This window comes from Ambystoma mexicanum, chromosome 10 (genome assembly GCF_040938575.1).
Source record: "Ambystoma mexicanum isolate Mex_15411 chromosome 10, UKY_AmexF1_1, whole genome shotgun sequence".
NCBI lineage: Eukaryota > Metazoa > Chordata > Amphibia > Caudata > Ambystomatidae > Ambystoma > Ambystoma mexicanum.
Genome location: NC_090932.1, coordinates 767795698 through 767814472, shown reverse-complemented (window position 1 = coordinate 767814472; position 18775 = coordinate 767795698). Strand labels below are relative to the sequence as shown.

Genomic DNA, 18775 nt, shown 5'->3' with positions numbered 1-18775 from the left:
GGCGGGTAAACTTTGGAGCATGTTATGTGATTTGATTACAGGACAGTGGCTACTTTGCCTCCCTATGAGAGTAGACACCATTATATGGGATATCTTTAAAGCATGTTGTGTGACTGCCAGATACGTTGGCATCTGCCATGCTGCCATGATAATAATGCTTGCCTCCTGCTAATGTCTGAACTTCTACACTACTTATTGCTTGCTGAAGATTTGGTTGGGCTGCACAATCCCCTCTTTGCAACATGTATCTTTGTTATGTTGACTCTAGGATATGCAAAAAGCATGCAGTAGCACAGCAATGAAGGCCTGTATTCGTGATGTGGGTATAAAATCGCACCCGTAACTGATACTTCATACCTACGAGGATAATATATTTCATTGTAGTGGACAGAGAGGCGATGAATGATGCTGGCATGGAAATAACATTAGCTCATCACTTCTGCGTCAAATGTCAGTTTTATCTGAAACTTCAATGTATAAGGATAGAATGCATGGATCTTGAATGGAAAAAAGTTGAATGGCAAAGGATGGAATTGCTTTCTATTGCATTATGAGTACAGTATCACCGGATAAGTTAGGATGAATGGTTACAAAAAGTGAAAATAAACTGTCATGTATTTTTTTTCTATTAAAAAATAAGTGTTCATTTAACCTCTACCTTGCTTTCCTCAACCCTAGCTGAACATTTTTTTCAGCCAGCTTGTTTAAAGGGGGTTAACCCGTCACCACCCACTTTATATTGAAGGCGTTAGCTCCCAGCTCCACCTTAGACTCACCTATTAACTTTCCTGCAATGATGTTCCTGACTGTCTCCCCGCTCTACCCTCTTTATGCTGCCCCTGGAAGGCTATTGTAACAGCAAACGTGTTTGTCCTTTCTGCATTCTCAAATTGGAGATGGCATGGTTTCTCTTTTTCTATATGTATATTGAGTAGTGAGATCATATTTCAACTATCTGAAGTAGGTAATGGAGATCTCTTGGGGTTTCCCAACTTTTTATCCGAAATACACTTTTGCTGATTTTTATTTTGCTGATTGTTCCACTTTTTTTTCATCACAAATTGCGACCTTTTCACCCCATCCTCTATATATATGGGACCCCCAACTTACCATCTTAATTTTTGCAGGGAAATACTCGGGAACAACTGCAGGACAAAAACATTGCTAAAGGTGTATTTGGGACAAAAGTGTGGAATACAGGTAACTGACCCATGCCTTCACTGACTCCCCTGGCAAATTCCACACCCCTTATTCAGCTGGGTCAAGTGTGGTGACCCTGACAAAGGGGCTGAGCGAGAGAAAGATGAATAAAGCACATCGTCATATGTGCCTAACCCCAGTAGGACTGGTCACGGTCATGATTGACAGTCATAATGGCGTCATAATGGCGTGATGGATACATAGCAGACACAAGCTCCAAAAAGACCTTCCATATGCTGATAATCTATCCCAAAGGCCACCAAAAAGTCAGCGGTTTTCTGAATTTCCGACATGTTTGGCTCAACCTTCCACCCATAGGGCCTCATTACGAGGTGGGCGCAAATGTATACCGGGCACCGTTAAGGACATCGGTGCCGGTAATCCCTTTGCGCCCTATTCCGAGGTCCTGTAGCGGGTCCCTTCCTTAACGCCTGGTTTTACCAGGCATTATGGACAGGGCCCGTTAAGGGACTTCCGAGCTAATAACGGTACCACAAACTGCGGTACCGTTATTAGCGCTTTCCCCCTTCCCATTGAGCCCTATGGGCGCTGAAATGGGAATGGGGAATGGCTTTTTCAATAGGGACTTACCGGTCCCGCAAAGGTCAGAATAGACCGGTATGTCCCCATTGAACGAGGGCGGACTCGGTACCGGTATTGGAGGTAGTCATGGCGCTAATAGTGCCATGACTACCTCCAACCTCGTAATGAGGCCCATAGTGTCGATATTTTTAGATCAAGTTCATGGTCGAAGTGCTTTTCATATATTCTATAATTACATATTGCAAAGGAAGCAGCATTAATGTACATGCAAGCTCATTTCAAAAGCACTCCAATAAGGAAACCGCCCTTTTGTCTCATAAAGTGCATAAATATGTTTTCTGATTGGTGACTACTGTAAACCACTGCTCGCTTATGACAAATTAAAATCCAGTTAAATAGCTGACAAGTAATTTAGTAGTCTCCGCCAAGGTAAATGTGGTAGTGTAATGCATGCTCTTACATTACAAGTTGAAAAGGCGGCCAGGTGCATGTTGCTTACCGTGATTTATGTTTGCACGGGTGATTGGGTAAAGATAAAGGGTTGGCATTGTTCTGGCTTAAAAGTGTGGGAACCTACAATGTTTGTGTAAATTAATTAGGACTCGCTCATGACGACGGGAAATTATGTGGGTTTTTTGCCAGACTGCTTAGCCTAGCAAAATACATTTAGGCAAACAGGATGAAGTCTATTATTAAAAATAATACTGATAAAACATCACTTGTACGAGATATGCTAGTCAGGACTGTAATGGGATCATGCTTGCAGGCTATCTAAATAACTGTTCATTTTAAACGAGGGGTATCTTGGACGGTCTCACTGTCCTAAAATCCATGTGAATTGGAATGTTTAACTTGTTACTGGAAATCCGATACCAAAGACTTACCATTGCCAAAGGCCAGTTGACAACCAATGAAGAAACCTGATCTTGATGTGTGCATGGCTATGATACCCTGTATATAAACCGAATTCCTATTGTCCTAAATTCATCATTTTAAATTGTGATTTGTTTGTTAAACATTATTTTTCCTTGATTCATGGAATATTTACCCGGTTCAAAGTGAAATTGCACTGTTGAAAAGTGACTGCACTGCCGACACAAACCCTAATTCGTGGAACCGTGCAAAGTGTATTTTTGCAGTGTAAAGTCCGGGCAAAGTCAGCGCATAGTCATTTTTTCAATACAAAATGACTTTGCCGTGAATTTGCATGGGAAAAATACACTTTGCACGGTTGCATGAATCAGGGTTTGTGTCGGCAGTGCAAAGTCACTCTTCAGCAGTGCAAAGTCACTTTGAACCAGGCAAATATTGGAGAGGTGGAGCCAAGTACGCCCAACCAAAGCTCCTCTCCCATGATGCCAATATGTTGGGAACCAGAGTGTGAGACACGTGCATTACCAGTGAGAATACCTGTACCTAAGAGAATACTGGAAGTAAGATTCCTATTGAGAAAGCCGTATGTGCATACATGACAATATGATGGCCATTTGAATGATATCCCGGATCAAGTGGGAAAACCGAGCAAAAGAGCAGATTGGTGACATCACAGAGAAGTGGAGCTGACGCGCCTAGAAGAACTGCAGAGGCAAGAGAACATAAACAACCTATAGGCTTTAAAGAAGAGATGCCAAAGATGAGCAACATTTCGGGCTCAAGATGATGATGTTCATGCTACAGAATATATTAAGTCGTTTCACAATTGTACAGAAGCAGAAATGCAAGTAGACAAAGTATTCTTTAAGATTGATTATGTAGTGAATAGATTGCGGCGATGCACCAATGTATATGTATAAGGAATAAATAGACTACAGATATTCCACAATGCACTTTTAGCAGAGCTGGATTCCGTGAACAGGAAGACTTTCTCAGTGTGTCGCTGTAAGAAATTGAAAGATGAACCATGGAGGTGAATCAAAGAAGGCTTGGTTGGATCAACACCATGAAATCAAGGCCACCTTGGGCTTGGATATGCGTACAAACAATTATAGAACGTGTGAAAGAACAGAACTCCTGTCTCTAGAGAAGGGCGAAAACATTGAAGACGTCAGAGGTTCACTGAATACTAGTATTTTATTTTAAATGCAGTAAGACTGGAAAATCATGGTCTGCAGTCACGTGGACAGATGCAAATAGACACAAGGATGAGTTGTATCGAAACCAAGAAGGCAGAGTAAGCTATACTCTCTCTTCTTCTCAAGCACAGAGATCAGTCCCAAGGCCAATCTTCAAAGGGCTAATTGACTGGCAAACCACAAGGATGATGATGGAAGTCAGATTATTTTGTGGGAAGCCATGGTTATCATCAGCCCACTGGCACCTGGATTCCAGCCTGCGTGCTGCTTATGCATGTGGAATATTACAGAGGGGTACAAGGGTGCCAACCAATTGTAGAGGGACACGTGATAGAGGACCCTATAGATTGTGTAACCAATGGGATGTTGTGTATTTTTTGATGTTCAGAATTACCTGCACTAGGGGAGGGCTTAGTTGCCCACCTGATGTTAGATACCCAATCACTTTCTCTGACTAGTATGGAACATATATCTAGATGTCCCTTTTAAGCATATCACCATTTCCAATAGGTTTTTAGTTTGCAATGTAGATAGACGTCAATGATGACGTGTTTGTAGTACATAACCTTCTTTTTCTATGTGTTGAATTGAGTGTGAAGAACAAGCGAACACGTTGATGTTCATTGTAACGCCCTGCCTTAGATAATTTAAATTAAAACACTCACATTTTGCCAACTTCCCGAGTCAGTTTTGATTATTGATGTGTGAGAAATTCAGAATCTCAATCCAGTTCAAATTATTGCTACCCCCTCTTAAAGGGCTGGGTCGGTCACCCCAGTTCAACATACAGAAAAACAGGACCGCCATGTTTAAGAAAGTCAAACTCCCTACATTTATAATGAGCTTATTCCAGAGGGGTATGAAAGTGTGATGTGGCAGGTGATGTTTGAACTGACAGGGGATACACCTGCTTATAACATCTCTAGGGAAGGCTGTGGGGTATGGACCTATGGATGGGCTCCATGGTTTAACAAAATGTGGCATAAGGCAAAGGTGCAAATGAGGACAGCCATCTGGCGACATCAGGGCTTCTGGGTTCAACTAAAGCAAGTTGCTTAGGCAATAGCAGGCTAACGGCCTTACAACGCAACACTGAAACGGCCCCTACCCGGTGGAGGCACTAAAGGGGCTAATACTTCCAAGTTGAATTACAGTTGCCACCGCAATTAACTGTATATTATCCGCCTGATTATGAGTTTCTGTTACTCCCCATTCTGAAATCCGACAGGGGAAGGGAAGTAATACCTCTCTGGAAATTCCACCAATGGTATTATCGCCATTGTTTTGTGCTGCACTTGTTGCATATGCTGGAGGTGTTACTGCCTTATGCGTTTCATAACTCATAATCAGGAGGAATGAAAAAATAGAAGGTAATACCATTAACATCCGATTTTTCAGCTGTAAAGACCATAGAACCAATGGCAGAGAAAGAGCTAAATGGTTAATGTTGGTGATATAACTAAGGCTCTCCTTGGACATGGTTTCTGTTGCTTTCTTTTGGTTCTCCAAACCCCACTAGCCGTAGGTATCAGGAATGTGGAATAGCAGTGCTTTTTGATGAAACCCTATAACATAAACATTGGAGAATAATGATTTTGGCAGCCAAGTGTGTGCTCCCACAGATAAATACATGAGTATTTTGGAAGTGGGCAGTATTTCATGAAATTAAAAGCAAGCTGGAAGTCTTGGCCCAGCAGCATATCTAATTATATAACATATTTCAAAAAGGTAGCAGGCGCTCCCCTCTAGAAAGAACATGGCATGATAACCTGTTCTGAGATGAGAGTTTGCAGCACACGCTTTTTGCTCACTGTACCTTTCACAGATGGAAAATAACTATTTGCATATCAGTCTTTATCCCGCCCACATGGGCAGTCCAGCACCGAAATGCTATGGCAATCCCTCTCTGAACAAGAGTACCAACAGCAACCCCATACACGTGCCTCAGCCTTGTTGGGCCACATCAGTGACGTGAAGCGGTGCCTCTCTGAGCACAGTGAGCAGGGATTCCACATCTGGTTCCCCAGGTAACTCAGGGTGACCAACCAAAAGTTCCTTGCAAATATTTCCAAAAGGTAGCAGGCACTCCTCTATGGAAAGAACATGGCATGATAACCTGTTCTGAGATGAGAGTTTGAAGCACACGCTTTTTGCTCACTGTACCTTTCACAGATGGAAAATAACTATTTGCACATCAGTCTTTATCCCGCCCACATGGGCAGTCCAGCACCGAAATGCTATGGCAATCCCTCTCTGAACAAGAGTACCAACAGCAACCCCATACACGTGCCTCAGCCTTGTTGGACCTCATCAGTGACGTGAAGCGGTGCCTCTCTGAGCACAGTGAGCAGGGATTCCACATCTGGTTCCCCAGGTAACTCAGGGTGACCAACCAAAAGTTCCTTGCAAATATTTCCAAAAGGTAGCAGGCACTCCTCTCCAAAAAGAACATGGCATGATAACCTGTGCTGAGATGAGAGTTTGAAGCACATGCTTTTTGCTCACTGTACCTTTCACAGATGGGAAATACCCATTTGCATATCAGTCTTTGTCCCGCCCACATGGGCAGTCCAGCACCGAAATGCTATGGCAATCCCTCTCTGAACAAGAGCACCAACAGCAAACCCATACACGTGTTTCAGCCTTGTTGGGCAGCATCAGTGAGGTGAAGCTGTGCCTCTCTGAGCACAGTGAGCAGGGAGTCCACATCTAGTTGCCCCCAGGTAACTCAGGGTGACCAACCCCAGGTTCCTTACAAATATTTCAAAAAGGTAGCAGGCGCTCCTCTCCAAAAAGAACATGGCATGATAACCTGTGAGAGTTTGCAGCACACGCTTTTTGCTCACTGTACCTTTCACAGATGGGAAACATCCATTTACATATCAGTCTTTGTCCCGCCCACATGGGCAGTCCAGCACCGAAATGCTATGGCAATCCCTCTCTGAACAAGAGTACCAACAGCAACCCCATACACGTGTTTCAGCCTTGTTGGGCCTCATCAGTGAGGTGAAGCTGTCCCTCTCATATTATATAATATACTAGTGAGGAGCAATATATACTTCACTTTATAATGACATTTTAAAATTAGGAATATGTCCTTCATTTTGGCAAGGCACCTTTTATTTTTGGCTTTAAGGTGATGGTTTAAACACTGCCTATAAACTAAAACTATTGGCATGGCATGTGAAGATAGGAGAGAAATGGAATGTTAGGAAGGATACAAAGCATGTGGGTATTGTTTTGATTTTTACCCATTCATTGTCTACCCCTGGCCATGCTAGTCGCTACGGCACAGGTCTGCAACCTTTGGCTCTATAAATGTTTTGTACTACAACTCACTTGAGCCCTAGCCAGCTACATAAATAGGGAGGGATCATGGGAGTCATAGGGCCTCATCACGACTTGGGCAGTAACGCCGGCGCTATTAGCGCCGGCGCTATCTGCCCTACCGCCGACCTCCCCGGCGCTAATAGCGCCGGATCACGAGTTCGACTGTAATGTTAATCCCCATTCCCCATTGAGCCCATTCGGGAATGCCCCATTCCCCGTTGGGCTCAATGGGGAAATTTCACGCTAATACCGCTGGCGGATTTCCCGCCGGCGGTATGAGCATGAATTTTCGGTGGATTTCCCCCCAGCTCAGAGCTTGGGCGAAATCCGCCGAAGTCCTGATTTGCCGGACCCTTAAATCCAGCGGTAATAGCGCTACCGCCGGATTTAAGGGTTACCGCCAAAGTCGTGATGAGGCCCATAGTCTAAAACATCTGCAGACCCTTGCAGGCTATTCCCACTCAGCCCATCTCTGCCCCAAACAGATACACCAAGGTTCCAATTTGCCTAGCTCTATGTTCCTAAGTGGATAAATTTTTTCAAATGGCCTAATCTGAGAGGTTATGCAGCTCCTGGTGAAATAAAAATATCATAAATACATTTATCTTCAACCACTTGATTTATAAGCAATATGTCTATCCTTACGTCTGTCTCATTGTACGAAATGTAGTGTTATCTCATGTATAGGAATTAGACAGATATACACTGCCATCACATACCATGGGGCTAACACCATTTTCCAGCTATTGCCATGTTATATAGTCAGGTAGTACCACTATGGCAGTGCCTGGAAAATGTCTAATCCATGCCTATACAAAACCCCAAACTGTTGGTTTTGCCAATGCTTGTAAAGTAAGCTGTGATGTGTCATTCGGCAGCCTATAGGTTGATATTTCTTTTAAATTCCTCTGGCCATTGAAAAAGCTAGTGCCATAGTGAAAATGCTACTTCTTATTCCAGGCTCATTTAGTATTTGACTTTTGGATGTAGTCTGTAAACCTACCAAAGTGTGAGAGGAAACCTGTTTCACAATATCAGAGCAAGGCTTGGGCTCATAAGCAGAGTCTGTATAATTAGACTTTAAGGCCAATTTAAAGTTGTATTGATTATTGGGATGAAAAAAAAATGTTATGCACTTGAAACACAGTATCATCGTTTTTAATGTATTTTCATTTTTCATTCTAGTTGTAAATATCTGCAACACTTGATTCACAGTCTAGCACTATTTCTGGAAGTTGGGGAATTTTAGGAAATGTGGTCTGCATGGAACATGTGTTGGATCAGATTATAGAATCTTTGCCCTGTTTCTAAAAACACTAGGACATATTTGAAAATTATAGCACCATGCGGATTGGCATGGTTCAAGCACTAGGGTTACAATCTTCCTACTGCTAAACACATGCACTTTCAAAGCATTTGTGCACCAGGGAAAGGTTTGCACTAGTGCTAATACAATAAAATGCATTGGAAATGTATATTTTGTGCTCTAAGGCAATTTTCACCCAGGATGTTATACTATGGCAAACTGCAATGGTTTTCTAATATGTCCCAGTGGTTTTAGAAATAGGACAAACTGCCCATAGTGCAAATATCGTGCAACTTTGTACTTGCCCCGTTGCAAAGTTTCTGTAATCTGGTCCATGGTTGGCAGATATGGTTCTGTGATGACAATTGCAGTTGACCTCGTAGAAAGAGATACCAATGAAAGCAATATATACATCCCTGCAGCCAGACTAATCGCTAACATGTATATATATATACTAGTGTGAGAGCGTGTGTAAATGGGCCAAAGTGTAGATCTTCATTGACACTGTAGGACCACTACATTGTAAAGGGATTCAATCAGGCGCACACCCAAGTCTCGCCCAGCATGTAGTGTGCAAATGAAACCCTTATTCATTTTTAACTATAAGTTCAATATTCTGAACGATATGCCACTCATATCACACCCTTCTCAAAATACCCACCCGGTCACACTGAACCAGGAATCAGGTTAGTTTGTAACAGTAAATATTTATTTAATTATTTAGAATTTAAAATCACAATATATTTTTAATAGGTAACAACAATCACCAATGAATAATATCTTTAATGCACTGGGAATCAGGTAATGAACACAAAAGAATGCAGCAAAGAAAAGAATACTTTTTGTTTGGTTTGGAATAGATAGCACTATGGTTAGAGGTTCCCCCTGCAACACCTTTCAACCCACCAATAGCGATTTAAATAGATGTGAGGAGAGAGCAGGTACTCAGGAATAACACAGACCAAACAGAATATCACTCCCACGTTTCCGCTTAAACACAAGAGAAAAAACGGATTGGACTTTTCAACTGTCAAGATGCCTTTGAAACTGGCTGAGCAAACACACTAAATGTGGTCACAAATGCTTAAATTATTATATATTTCTACGGGAGCCAATTTGAACAGATGCAAGCAAGCACAAGCAATGATTTAATCAAAAGAAAACACTTGGAATCTCAAAGGCCAAGTAGGAAATAATTTAAAGGCAATTCACACGTGTAAAACTTTTTCAAAATGTAATTTGCGGCAAACATTTACAAAGCGATTTTTGATAAAAATATGTCAACCACACTGTTTTGCAATGTGATCTCGAGTTGTGGATGTAGCTAAGGATGTTAGGTATAAGTGGGAGTTGAAATCTCGTTTCTATCTTAAAAACTGAGGGAGTTATAGAGACTTATATATTTTTCACCACTTCTGATAGCAAGTTATGAGTCTCTAAAAATGTTCATTACATATTCTTTAACAGCAAATGGTCCGCCTTTTGTCTCTCTAGGAGCTCAAGGAGTAGACCCCTCCCTTGGGATTTTCTTCAGCAAGCCAAGTTTACGACCTCTTCACACGTCCATGTCCTTGCCTGGAGAATCTGCCATTGTTCAGTCCCTGGCTGCAGACAAAAGTCTGTCCTACCCCACAATTATCATATGTCAGTGAGTATCTACTGAGAGGAATGCCCTCCCCTTGGGTGGAAACCTGTTTTTCAACATCTGGCAGGCCCAGCCAGGCTAGTTCATTCTTAATTTTTTTTTTAACTTGAAATCCAACATGAAACAAACTTAGTTTTAGACCACTTTGAAGTTTAATCAGGAGAGCCTAAATGACAGGGGCTGTCATTCAGAGGTAGCCCAGTGTGGCTGCACACAGATTTTTGACAGGAACTGTCATTCACAGGCAATCCAGTTTTGCTGAGAAGGTGTATTGCTCTTAACGTTTCAGGACTGTGTACATTCACAGTGCTTCCTTAGGTTAAATGAATTTTAGTGTCAAGCAAGATTTTGAGTGTTGGACAGTGTTTTGTACAGGCATTTTGAAGTTTCAGCAGCCAAGTAAATGTAATTTAATGGCGAATTTTGGAGTTTCACTTGCAAAGCGCTGCTTCTCCCTCTGTACTCCATGTCTACTTGTCATGGAGCCGACTGGCACTTTTTCTGCAGTGTGTGCTCTGTTCCACCACACATGCACCATGGGTGGCAGGTTGTGCAGCCATCTTTTTTGTGTGTTAAAAACATGGTTTTGGAGGTTTTGGCGCACCTAAGGTTTTTGCCGCCATTTTACTGTTTCTTCCACCATAGATAGTAGAGTGATGCTGCATAGTATAGCAGAGTGGGTCAATACATCCCACAACATATCCTAAGGTAACAGCTCCCTCTAGTGGTGATAACAGGCAAGGCTAGTGCATCAGACAAACATACACGGACAAACATACATCTGGCCCTTTATTATATTGTTAGAAGATTTTTTTTTATTATTGTGATTTGGTTCGCGTATAACCTGCCACAACAAATAAACAACATGCCTGTGAGAATACAAAAAACACAGTCATTAAAAAAAACTTTATTAATCCAGTAAACATTTCATAAAAACAAGTTTGAAATTTCCTCCCATAAAGTAATCACAGATAAGATCAGGGAGACGTATCTGCTTCCTGTCATTCTTAGCCAAAATGCTTCTGTCTTCAAAAAAGTAATATAATGTATATATCTATATAAAATATTCTCTCTAAAAAAGTCGATTCCTTCACAATATATCATACAATGTTTTACTGGCTGTATAGGATAGGCTTGTTTAAAACTCTACAAAGGCATTTGTATCTATAACACCTTCCACATGTATAGGCTCCAATCTATTAAAACTTAAAAAAGAAATCTTCATGTTGTTCGGGAACAATGTCATGGAAGCCTGGTTTGGCATAATGTGGGAAAGATCTTTATATATTCTGTAGACAAGTTCTTCTAATTTTCAGTTATATTTTAGATACCAATCCAAAATGTAGGATTTTTTTATTACCTTCTTTACATTATAAAGATTGAATCAGCACACATTTATGATTTGTGGGCTGCAACGCCAATGACAAGGCTTCAACCTGCAGCAAAAATGTGGGCTAAGCGAGATGAACGCAAACTATTCAAAATATTTAAATAATAGTCCATATATTGACAATAAGGCAAACAATGACCTCTCTGTTTCATTTCATGGCATTCATCATCTTGCTTTCTCTATGTGACTGAGAGCTTGCACAATAAGCAGAACAGAGTTGGAGGAGGGAAGAGGGGATTTACCTTAGAAGGCAATGAAGGTACTTTAGAAATAAAGTCTTTGGTGCTTTTGGGTTTGCAGCATGATACGTAGAATGCCACATTCTCACATGCTGCCATCATGTGTAACACTCAAGATGTTATATCAAAATAAGTGACCAAATTCTAAATGTTGGCTTTTAAAATGCCTGATGGGAGTACAAAGTACAGGTTCTAAATAAAAAAATATGCCATTTCAAGAGTGTCTGTCCGAACACAATGATGGCTTGTGGGGCTTGCCCTGTGCTTAGGGAATTACAGGTACCCATAAGGTAGAATGCATGTTTGCCTACAAGTTTAACATAAATATCTGAAATGCAATTGCTTGGCATTGGACAAGATAGCATAAAGTTTTAATTGTCACAAACATATGATTTGTGGACTGCAACATCAATAACAAGGCTTCAGCCAGTGTTGCACAGAACATTTGTGTGGAGGGTGAAAGTAAATTATACAGAATATTTAAAGGCGAGTTGAAATATTTGCCTTAAAGCAAAGAATTACCTCTATGTTTCATGTGATCACACTCAACTTCTTTCTTTGTGTGACTTAGTGCCTTTAAGATGCGTGGAGCTTGAAGATGGGACAGGATTTAACTGCAAAAGGAATGGAATTGACTGTAGAACACATTTCATGTGGTGTACTTGCATTTGTAGCACAACCTATAGAAAGATTAATTCTGACATGCTGCTGTCACACGCAACACCCTGCATGTTTAATAATATAAAGTGACAACATCTGGAATGTAGGCTTTTAAAATACCAAATGGATGTATAAATTACACGTTTTGAACATAACGCTCCCATTTCACAAGTGTGCCCCCCATTGTACTACTGCATTTTGCGGTACTTGTGGTCGCACTTGTGTTGGCTGTATCTGGGATTGTACTACCTGTTGTGGTTGTTGCATTTGAGGCTGTACTACCTGTTGTGCTTGCAGCATTTGCAGCACTTTTGTTTGCTGATTCTGCATTTAATCCTGTACGTTACAGTCTGGTGGTACAGCGCTATACAGTGGTGGGTATGCCGATCCCCTGTTGGGCCACATTTTGTTGCATGCCTCCCCTGATTCTACAACCCTGTGAAATGTGGCCCAGTTTCCCGTATGTCCATCACTGTGCTGGAGGACCTCCGAACCGTGGTTGCCTCTGTTAAACCCTTGTGCCTGTGTTGCTTGGAATCCAACCCTCTGCCTCTGGGTACAAAGCTTCTCGACCAGGGGTATTCATTATAGTCCCCTCTTCCTGAAAAGTTCCCATTGGACCCTGGCTGCATCTGCTGTGCTTCCTGTATGGTGTGGTTCTCCCCACTATTTGTTAATATGGCTCCTTCTACTGCCAATTTTGACAGTTTTGTTTGGACCAACTTTGCCTCTTCTATCTTTGTTTCCTCAACCTTCTTAATGTCCTTCTCTTTGTTTAGTCTGCAATGATGGACAATAGTCAATTGTATCTGATGCCATGGCTTTGCCTCATGCCGCACAATTTCCTTTAACTGTCTCTGTACTTCTTTGGCGAGACCCTGACCTAAAATGTGATAAAAAAAATGGTTCTAATTTTGTCTAAATGTTCCCTCGTTTCTAAATGCCATTTCTCCTGAATGTCTTGTATGTAGGCAGCAGGGTCTTCATCTGGTCCCATTTTTCCGCGTCATTATAGCACTCCTGTCTGAAGTTCCCTTCAAACGTCCCCTCTGCAATTATTAAAAGGTGTCCCATCATGGCGTGCATTTAAAGCTGTTAGCCCAGGATACTCTGCTTGTTTCCAAATGTCATTTGATTGCTGGTTGTAATCCTGTGGTAACATTTGTGTTCCTTGCAAAGATGTGCACCAAGCTTTTTTCCTTAGAGGATTGTATTTTCTCTGTCTGATTGTCTGGAGGTCTGCCTTATAGTAGTTTTCCTCAGACCTTTGGACGAGTGCCTGGGACTGCACCAGGTGCATAATCCCAAGCAGCATTGAGTGCAGTGGACATTCACGTTTTACAAATTGTTCACATTTTATCCACACCGCAGAATTGTGATTGTTCACTCCAAAGTCTACATGGGTTCATGAAAACCCTTGCCATTTGGTCTTACTAATACATCTCAAGTACTACATTTTGTATGAGTTTGCATTGTCATTTTGGTACCTGGTTTCTTACTTGAACTCCCAGAAACATTTTGTATAGAATAGACTGAGCAATTTAGTAAGATATATTGGGCCTTATTACGAGTCTGGTGGTGCAGCAAATAAGAGGCAGTAATTCTATTACTGCCATTTCTGTTTGCGCTATGGTATAACACCGCTTTTGCTAGACCACTGAATTACAAGTTTGACCTTGGGGGATTTACATCCAGAATGATGCTAGTTGTAAATCTTTCCCCCATGCTGTCCTCAAAATGGGGATTTACATCATCATAACACCACTGGTAATCCTGTGGTAATTCCAGGGAACTGTGGGGCAGTAATGGTAAATGACGTTGGAGGTAAATCAGTAGATTTACAAAAGATTTACTGCCAGACTGGTAATGAGACCCATTAATCTCTTGATTTCATCTAAATGTTCAGATCATAATGTAGAAGACGTCTTCTGGCATTCTAATCTGTGGAATAAAGTTGCCTATATAAAAGTATAACGGTATGCATCCTTTAGTGTACCTCAATTTTGTACAGCACACTAGAAGAATAAACTAAAGTGTGTTTTGCAGGTTTAATATTTTCCCACATTTTTTACTGATGTAGCAAATCATTGTACCTCTTGTTTTGGCTCATCTCATTTTTGACTACAGTGGCCTATTTTTATTCCGGACATACTGGGCCTCATTACACGGATGGCGGTGAACCATGGCGCTACTAGCGCCATGGTTCATGCCGGTAAAATACCGGCACTGCCTTGGTGGAAAGGAGAATTACCGCCCTATTCCAAGGTTGGCGGGGCAGTAATTCCCCCTTCCACCATTGCCCTTCCCCATTCCCATTTTTGCCCCATAGGGCTCTATGGGAATAGGGAAGGCGCTAATTACGGTACCGCAATTTGCGGTACCGTAATTAGCTCCCTGTTCCCTTTGCGGGTTGGTTTTTAACACCTGCAAAAAGCAGGCGTTAAATTCCCCAACTCGCAAAGGGACCTCGTAGTAAGGCGGTAAGGATTTACCAGCACCGGTAAAATACCCGTACCGGTAAACCCTTACCGCCATCCGTGTAATGAGGCCCACTGTCTTTTCTATAATGGGAAAGCAAAACTACATTTACTATTTATTTGTTCATTGTTTGCTTGTTAAGCACTTATAGAGCAAGTAAAATTCTCTTTCAAAGCGTCAACAGGGTTAAGGAGGGCACAAGTGACTGAAAACCATTACAAACACAATATTCAAAGCACTGGAGGGAACAAAAGAACAAAACAATTATGCCTTGTGAGTATTCAGAACGTGCAAGCGTAGCAAGGAAGAGGGTAGAGGAGGTACATGCTGGAGAGTCTGAGCTCATGGGTGAGCCACAGTTGAAGTGCTTGAATGTTGAGTGCTACACTGCCTGGAGCCATGTTAGGTGTAAGTGCAAATCTCCAGGGCGGAGGGTGTGCCAAGGTATGTGCTGAGGGTAGACAGGAGCTGGGCCCTTTGTGTTGGGAGGTCAGGGGCCCCTGGGATTCATAAGGGCCCCAGACACCAATCACAGCAACTGTGGGATTAACAGAGGTGGGGAGCCGGGAAAGAGGAGATAAAGAGGAAAGCCTTGAGGAGCTTCCGGAATTTAAGAAGGTCCTGCTCAAGGTGCAGAGGGAGGAGGAGGCTGTTACATAGGAGGGAGCCGGCTGAGGAAAGACATCGACCACTTATCCTCTGTTTAGCTAAACACTTTACAAACAAAGAGTTGGTGCCAGAGAAACGTAGTGGTCTCGAGGAAGAGGGCTTAGTAAGACAATATTGCAGATAGTGAGGTCCCCTGACCCAGACAGCCTAGTGGATGATGCAAATTGATTTGAATTTAATCTGTGCATTTATTAGAAGGCACTGATTAAACCCGGTCTTTACAAGTCACTTGCGCATACCGTGGGAAACTAAAAAACACTTCTCTACTTAACCAAAATGCCATTCTTGGCATTTCTTATACTTTTTCCATTATTCGTGTTAAAGTGGATAGCTGATGAGTTGTGTGCGCCTCAGCGTTCAACCAGCTTGTACTTTACAAGTTGGTACCCCACAGCACAGCCAACTAAGTTAATTAACTCAATATCCCTAAATTGGGGAGTAAGAACACATGCTATTACAGCACTTAAAAGCAGGATGAATGCTGAATGAAGCACAATATAAAACAACACATTATTATTATTATTATTTGTATTATTATTAATTTTATGATTATTAATATTATTATTTGGTATTCCTATTATTATTATTATTATTATTATTATTATTATTATTATTATTATTATTATTATTATTATTATTAATAATAATAATAATAATAATAATAATAATAATAATAATAATAATAATAATAATAATAATAATAATGCAGCACCACTAGAATGCATAGGTTCTCTTGTGTTGTACTGTCATTAAATATTCGATATCATCTAGCTAAAGCATGCCAGAACAATATGAGCATACCTATTTATTCAAAATATTAGAAGATTTGAAAAAATCTAAACCGATTTTCTTACGAATTAACTGTAATATATCAATGATTTGCATTCATTTCAGATGTTTTGGAGAAACCCAGCAACAACGACACACTTGCAGTGCAAAAAGCAAAAACTCTCTATAAATCCTGTACAAATGAAAGTAAGTTTTTTTAACGAGCATGCTCCTTGTATTGTAAGGATAATAACATCTAAAAACAAGTTTTACAAAATTATGAACGCAATGAAGATAACCATTGGAGAAAGTAACATTGTAATTTAATTTAAAAACACTATTTAAAGATTATTCACTGACTGTGCAATATGTTTGTTGCTCATTGACCAGATGTAAAATCAATTGTATCACTCATTTTTTAGCCCAGATTAACAGCAGAGGAGGACAGCCCTTAATCAAGATCCTGCCCACCATGTACGACTGGCCGGTCGCGGTAGACAACTGGGACTCGGTCTATGGTATGTATCACAGATGCTGCATACACTCATTATTATGTTTTGGATACTGGGTTGAACTATAGCACCATTTTTAAGTAAAATAATTGGCAATGGAATACGGATGGTAGGGGTGATGGTGTTTATTTTGTATTTTTACCCACCTATTGGCCACCCTGACTATTCTAAAATTGAGCCATTCCTGCCAGCTACCCACCCCTCAAGTCCCGAAACATGCAAGGGTAGCTGCGGAAACCATTCGTTCAGCACATCTCACTGCATGACATATCCACAGCTCCTTATTCATATAGCTCCTATCTGCCTTTGTGTACTTGCAGTGTGCACACAGTCATCACATTAAAGATGTAGTCCTAAACTCAGCATGACACATGTAGAGACTTTTCCATTTCTTTTTCTAATTTTGAAGAGTTCTAAATATGTTTGTATGTTTAGTTTGTTACGGTGTCAAATGACCTACATTTGTAGAAGACATGCTTGGCAAGTGACTATCAAATCTGCAAACTGGCCAACTCTAAGATGTTCCTGGCTTTTCAGCCAGCAGCTCTTTGGCTTCTGGGACTTGCCGTTGGGTTTCGTTGTCTCATGCATGAAGGATAATTCATTTGACTTCATTACTAGTGACTCATGCACATTTGGGATATAGTAAACCCCATTTTGTGGGGAGAGAGTGTGCAGATAGAATGGGGAGGATAGCTCAGGAGCAACGTGCTCGCCTGGAAGCAAGATGACATGGAGCACCACAGGTTTGATCCCCGGGCCCGCGCTTAGGTACCTATGGGTATTAAAAGCGTTATAAATAACCTATCATATCATTATTTGGGATGTTTGGCACAACATTTATGTGTACAGTCACCTCAGTTCCTTGCACTAAATTCCTGTTCAAAACCAACATTCGGAAATCCAACAGTTTGGGGTTGTGTATAGGCATTAGGTAGATATTTGCCAGGTGCTGCTGTGATATGCTGAGGCTCTCACACCATTGGCCAGATATTGCCATTTAAGCGACAAATACCAATCATCTGCCTACAAGAAATCCACAACTGTTGCCTTTTCCACTGCTTTTTTCTTTTAGCTGGTTCAGTGCTTCTCTTTTATCCCTGGCGATATTGTCAGTCAGCCCACATGCATTCCCTTTGTCATTTCTACAGGTGCCAATTGGAGAGCAGAAACTGTGATCGCGAATTTCGAATGGCAGTTTGGGAAACACGTCCTTCTCAGCTTCTATGTTGGGACAGATGACAAGGACTCCAATGTGTACATTATTCACGTAAGTCTTTATAGAACACAACTTCTCTTCCTTAAGTCTCCAAAGAGATGGGATGCGTTTCAATGCAAATCCAAATAATGGAACTATAGCTTCCAGAATAAGACTGAACAAGCTGCCCAGCCCGATGGCCTTATTTATTTTGAGCTTTGGTCAGGATAGGTGCATCAAGCCACTTTGGTTTAGATAATGCACTTGTCTGTTTCACTCATAGCTCAGTTTCTTTGGTCTGAGGTAGAATTTCCAGAAAAAACATTTGTCTAAATCACATTCAATTGTTAAACATATTTATGAATCTTTACAAGACCCTGCATGGGTCATTTACATTAAGTAATGAAAGGAGCTCCAATTAAACATTATATTTCCAAGTGTTTCATTCTTCCAGCAAGCAAATCTCACAAGAGCAAGGTGTGGCCTTGTCTTCTATTTCTCTTGCATTTTGTCTTCTCCTATCGCTCTGGTCGACAATGGCCCTGCCATGACACCTGCCAATTCCTAACCCCCTCATCAAAAAGTATTGAAGTAAGTGCAGCTCAGACCTTCTGCTTGAGCTTGTTTGAGCCAGGGAGGCTAATGAATGGGCCAAGGTCAAGAACCACTCCTCCTCCCAGGTAAGCCACAATGCACTTATCCACACCTTGGTTTTAGCCTATCCCCATCAGCAGATATTCATTTCAATGCAAACATTACCACATT

General features: G+C 41.3%; 1 protein-coding gene across 4 annotated transcripts in view; it reads left to right on the top strand.

The window, feature by feature from the left end:
* Positions 1-18775, top strand: part of MME (membrane metalloendopeptidase) — a 589667-nt gene that overhangs the window by 244022 nt on the left and 326870 nt on the right. For all 4 annotated transcript variants that reach the window (XM_069618415.1, XM_069618414.1, XM_069618413.1 and 1 more), the window contains exons 5-7: positions 16427-16507; positions 16723-16818; positions 17964-18082. In XM_069618415.1, the coding sequence (XP_069474516.1) occupies positions 16427-16507; positions 16723-16818; positions 17964-18082 (296 nt within the window). The remainder of the gene's footprint in view (positions 1-16426; positions 16508-16722; positions 16819-17963; positions 18083-18775) is intronic.